We start from the raw sequence: 5,185 nt of genomic DNA, 5'->3' as shown, positions 1-5,185 counted from the left end.
TCCCACTCAAGGGAATCCTAAAAAGTTGCCATCTGACTTAATTCACTTAATTCTGATAGTAGCAGAACACTTACTTAAATAAGCTAACAGTTTTGTACCTATTACTCCTCATATAGAAAAACAAAAACTAGAAAACAACCTAGGCTTTTAAAACATTTCAGTAACATGAACATAACAATATTAAATCCTCATTAAAGAAAATAAATAAATATAACATTGTAATATCAATCGATTTTATCCAGTGTAAGAAAAATGTTCAGCTTTATTTTGGTAAAACATCTCAGATTCCCTCAGATCACAGCATACCAATAAGCAAAATGTACACATACTGATTTTATAGTACACGTCAAGTCCCGAATTCCCAATCCCAGGAAAGCAAGTTGCAAAGTACAAGTGCTGATGACAATGATAGGTAGTGTTTTAAACAAAAATAAGTGAGTTTTCAGCACTTAAGTGAAATGAGGCTTTTATCGAAAACAGACTTAATTCCACAGGGCATCTTTCTTCAACACTAATTAATTCAATCAAGTCTGATTTCAAGCTCAAGTGACAGTGTTATCTTCAAAGCAACCGAGACAAGGCAATCAACACTTAAGTGGTATAATACCGTATGTACGATATTTTTGGGCAATCTCTAACCGCATTCCATTTTCAGACCTTGTTTTGGTGTCTAACTAAAGAGAACTAGAGAGAAGAGCTCTGACCCCACTTGGAGGAAATGCAGCGAAATGCTCTGTCCTGGCACAAAGGCACGTTGCAACATCGATGGTCTTTAATCAACTTCCCACACGAACTGATTCACCAACAGCTTAATTCCTCCCGCTACAACTTTGATTAAGGAGCACACAACTTTTAACAGAAGAAAGTTCTGTACTTCCAGTTTTAAAAAGCAGACAGTTCTGTGAAAAGGCTACCATTTAAATAGCATCTGAGAGCATACGCACTGAGGTTTTTAACACTTCATGCCGTAAGAGACGTTTTCATTTCAGAAGTATCATTTCATGGACCCAGCATCAAATATTGACACAATACATGTTTCATACAATATAATTTTGGAAACTTTAAGTGGCACAAAATAATCATAAAATTTTTATCAAATTCAAGTTTCCAGTGATCTTAAAAAACAAAAAGGCAGATTATAGCTGTTTTTGTTCAACTGAGATATCCAGTTATGGTTATTATCTAGCAAATGCTAAAGTTATGTGAAAAAAAGGTCAAAGAAAATCTTTAACTTTGATAATGTTCAACCTTTTAGATATGCACAGCTAAATATAAAATGAGAGGCTCGTCTGGCATATGAGTAATTAAGTCAAGGAGCTTTACAACCCTAGCCTGCTATTAGAAGCTATTTTAGGTTTTACATAATTCCCAGAGTCTTAATACCACTATTTTCCTTCAGATAAAAGAAACGACCTTTTGAAGTCATCAGCATCAGAAATGACACTTAGGGACAAGAATCACAACCAGAGTTAGGGGAAAAACGGGTCTTAGCAGTTTCTCTCCCAGTATGAGGAAGGCCAGATAATCAAGATACAATGGATGCAAGTTTAGAAACCTAGGGAAGCTCAAATTTCTTTATTTTTGTTTACTAAACAATCTGAAGTAAGCATTATATTCAGTTTGAAAAACAAATAAAATTTAAAAATAAAACAAGAAATATGCAGCCTGGAGCATTTTAGGAGTCACCAAAGGTTTTTCCCCTCCTTCCTTTGGGCACACTGTCTCACTTATCTGTGAGACGAAAAAACACTTACCCTTAGCCATGAAAAGCTATCCACTTAGCCACGAAAAAACAAAAACAAATCTCTGCTCAAAGCAGTCATACTTAAGAACACCGTGGGGTCTGCATAGGATTTTCCCTAATTTCCCACCCACCCAGACCCTGAAATCTGAAAACTTTTCTTCCACTTGCATGAAGTCTGCGCCACTATGTGTAACCCACACAAAAAGCGCTGTCAGGTTCTTCAATGTGTCTTGTTTATTTTTTTTAATATGATAAAAGGGAACTTCAGACAACTCAGAAATATGTTTAAAAAAATTTGATGATAGTTCTTAAGATTTTCAAGTAAATGCTCCCAAATCAAGTGTTATCAACCTGCTAATTGGCAGCTAAAAATGCTGAATCATTTAAATTACGTTGGAACTGCGTTTATGACAGCTTCCTCTTGTGCTCTGTAAGGATTGGAGTACTCAAGTCCACACACTAGCTACCTTCATGAAGGAATTCTTTTGACCAAAGTTTACCCTAAAACCAATGTCCTCAACTCCTTTCTTTCCCCCAAATTGTTCAAACACATTTTAAGGTGTGTAAGTATAGGGCACAGGGTGTTTTATACGGCACAGTACCCTTTAAGAAACCTAACATTTTTGTGAACGGGGAGACATTCACAACATACTTAAACTCTGTATTTACAGAAACTGTTTATTGGCGCTGCACAATCTGCACTGTGAGAACGTGTGTCGTGAGTCAAAGGATAAGCTGAAATGCTACAGTGTGACGATATATGCATTAGAGAGCTGCATAATTTAAAAGGAAAGCATATATTTTAATAATTCCAATGTTTTCGTCATATGGCCTTAACATTTTTTTTCTTTCTCCTTGTGATTTTGCACTTCTATCCGAGAGGGCATCTTTTATTTTTAAGACATGTTTGAGACTATAAAGAATACGCTACTGCAACTTAATATAAATAATCCATAAGCAATATACACGGATACACATAAACAGGTCCAGGCATCAGACCACTGACGTTGTACTTTCGGGATTCACACGCATCAGTCTCGATGCATTTCTCAGGTCCTGGAGTTGCTTGGCGGGTTTCCCCACACCCTCCTCAAACCTTTTCTCCACCACGGGGAGGACAGTTTCATACAGAAAGGATGCATTCTGCCTGATAAAAGCCTTCTTCTCTGGATCCTGCTCACATCGAAGACTGTAATCCACGTGCTGAACAGCAACCAAAATGATTTCCACCAGGCTCTCCAAAAGCACCATGTGCAGCTCCGGGAAATACAGCTTCAGGGCCTCTTCCAAGAAGCCCATGGTCTGTTTGGTGAAAGCAACCACCGTGTAACTGAGGTTCACCCAGCAGTCATCCCCCGTGTACTGCTCGAAGTTACCCACTCCACAGCTCTTCATCTCCTCTTTGAGTTTCCCCAGGGCCTCTGGAGTCATCAAGTTCATCCTCCTCCACATCTCCTCGGAGTTGCGATGCTTCGTGGCTTCGATGATGATTTCTTTGTAACTGTGTAGGGCCCCTTGGATGTCTTTCACCAGGAGGGCGTGGATGATGAAGGTGAGGTCTAGTCCGATGTCGCCCAGCTGCTGACAATGCTCCTTTGCCACTTTTACACACTCAGCCGCCGTGGAGAGGCTCTCCTTACTATCAAACACCTGCTTGCTAAAAGCATCCACAAACATGCCCATGGCTGACCTCGCCCAGACCACAAAGGCAGAGTAGCAGCCGCTGTCGGTGCCCGCGAAGTCCGTCTCAAATTCCCTGGCGGTCTCCAGAAGGCTGGTAAAGAAGACGTGGCAGAGCTTATGAATGTAGAGTAAAGTGGCACCTTCAATGCGAAGCTGGCGTATTGCAGTATGCACAGCTGCTGCCCTGTTTCTCAAAAACAGCTCACAAGCCTTCGTGCACTGGCCAAGCCGGATTAGCTGAGAAACCGCCCGGCGGGTAGCCTTGGGACCACCTCTCAGGGACCGATCCGGGGAGAGTTCAAACACTAGCACCTCAGTGAGCTGGCGGACACGCTCATCCACTCTGGCCCTTAGTTCTTTCACAGGAGGTGGGCTGGGCTTATCTTCCAGGTAACGGTTCAATTTATCCAGCAGGTCGACGGCCCCTTCAAAGTCCCTCTGGGCAATACAGACATCCAGGTCTTCAGGCAATTCCTGGATCCATTCCACTGAGAGGTCCACCTTCTCTTCTTCTGCCTCGGGAACAGCTGGTTCGCCGTCGTCTTCGTCCTCAAATGGGTTGCCAGCCTTGGAAGTCACCTGGGGTGGCCCTCGAGGGGCAGCTGCCTCCTCCTGTCCCCTGCGTCTTTTTTCACTGAGGGCCCTCTTGGTTTCCTCCAGCACTTCCAGCCACTCTCGTTTGATTTTTGCGTTTTCCGCTTGAAAAATACGGCTCTCAGGAAACATGAGCAGCTTGAACATGTCCTTCATGGGCGGGTTGTCCTTGACATTGACCACGGCCAAACCATCCAGGGGATAGAGGGCGTTGTAGCGATACATCCCCCGCCGCTGTGGCAGCCAGGTGGCCACCAGCAAACAGTCGTTCATGAGAAAGCCGTGCACCCGCTGCAGCTGGGCCATGTGGTCCGCCTCGTATTCCACCAGGTCCCCGTTGTACACCAGGTACTGTCCCGGCGTCTCCAGCAGGTGCCTGCAGCCTTCCACCTTCTCAAGCAGGGTGGTGAGAGTGCGCTGCTTTCCTTCCTCGCCTGGCCCAGAACTGTCGCGGGAGGCGCCCCCGGGGCTGGGGAAAAAGCCAGCCTGGCCCCGGAGGTGGTCGCGGACCCCCGCGCCGCCTCCCCCCTCCTCCCCTCCGGAGGCGGCGGCGGCCCCCGCGGCGGCGGCAGCCGGCAGCAGGGTAAGCGGGATGCTCTCCAGGCTGCTCTTCTGCTCGGTCAGCAGGTGACTGAGCTGATACATCTCGCTCTCCAGGTAGGAGATCTCGCGGGCCGTCTCTATGAACTGCCGGTAGTTCTGGTAGACGTTGCGCTTCAGGTTCTGCGCCGTCTCCTCCGCCAGCGCCTGGATGCGCTGCCGGTGCTCCTGCAGGTCTCGGTCTCCGTCCGACTGCTGCGAGAGCTGCTTCACGTACAGCCGCGCCTCGAAGCCGCCCGACTCCAGCTGCCGCCGCAGGCGGCTCGCCCCGCTGTCTGACATCGCCATCGCCATTTCCGTCCGGACTCACGCAGTCCCTGTCACTATCGCCGTCGTCCGTGCCGCCGCTGTCGAGGCCCACCCAAGCCGGGTCCAACTCCAGGGCTGCGGAAGCAGGCTGCAAGAGAGACGAGTACGCCTGCGCCCGCGTATGAACTTCAGGCACTGCGCCTACGCAAGAGGCCGGGCGCAGGCGTTGCGCCTGCGCAGCAGCGCCAGCGGCCTAGGGCGCATGCGCCGGAGAAGCTATTGCGGAAGCGAGTGGAGGGCGGGGCAGAGAGACGT

At 46.9% G+C, this 5,185-nt stretch overlaps 1 protein-coding gene across 1 annotated transcript; it reads right to left on the bottom strand.

The window, feature by feature from the left end:
- Positions 1–244: 244 nt before the first annotated feature.
- Positions 245–5,065, bottom strand: EXOC8 (exocyst complex component 8). The gene has a single exon (XM_004310253.4). The coding sequence runs from the start codon at positions 4,913–4,915 to the stop codon at positions 2,738–2,740; it is 2,178 nt and encodes a 725-aa protein (XP_004310301.2). The 5' UTR covers positions 4,916–5,065; the 3' UTR covers positions 245–2,737.
- Positions 5,066–5,185: the final 120 nt, after the last annotated feature.

The sequence above is a fragment of the Tursiops truncatus genome, chromosome 16 (assembly GCF_011762595.2).
Source record: "Tursiops truncatus isolate mTurTru1 chromosome 16, mTurTru1.mat.Y, whole genome shotgun sequence".
Classification (NCBI taxonomy): domain Eukaryota; kingdom Metazoa; phylum Chordata; class Mammalia; order Artiodactyla; family Delphinidae; genus Tursiops; species Tursiops truncatus.
Note: the sequence above shows the minus strand (reverse complement) of the source record. Positions and strands in the feature narration are given on the sequence as shown.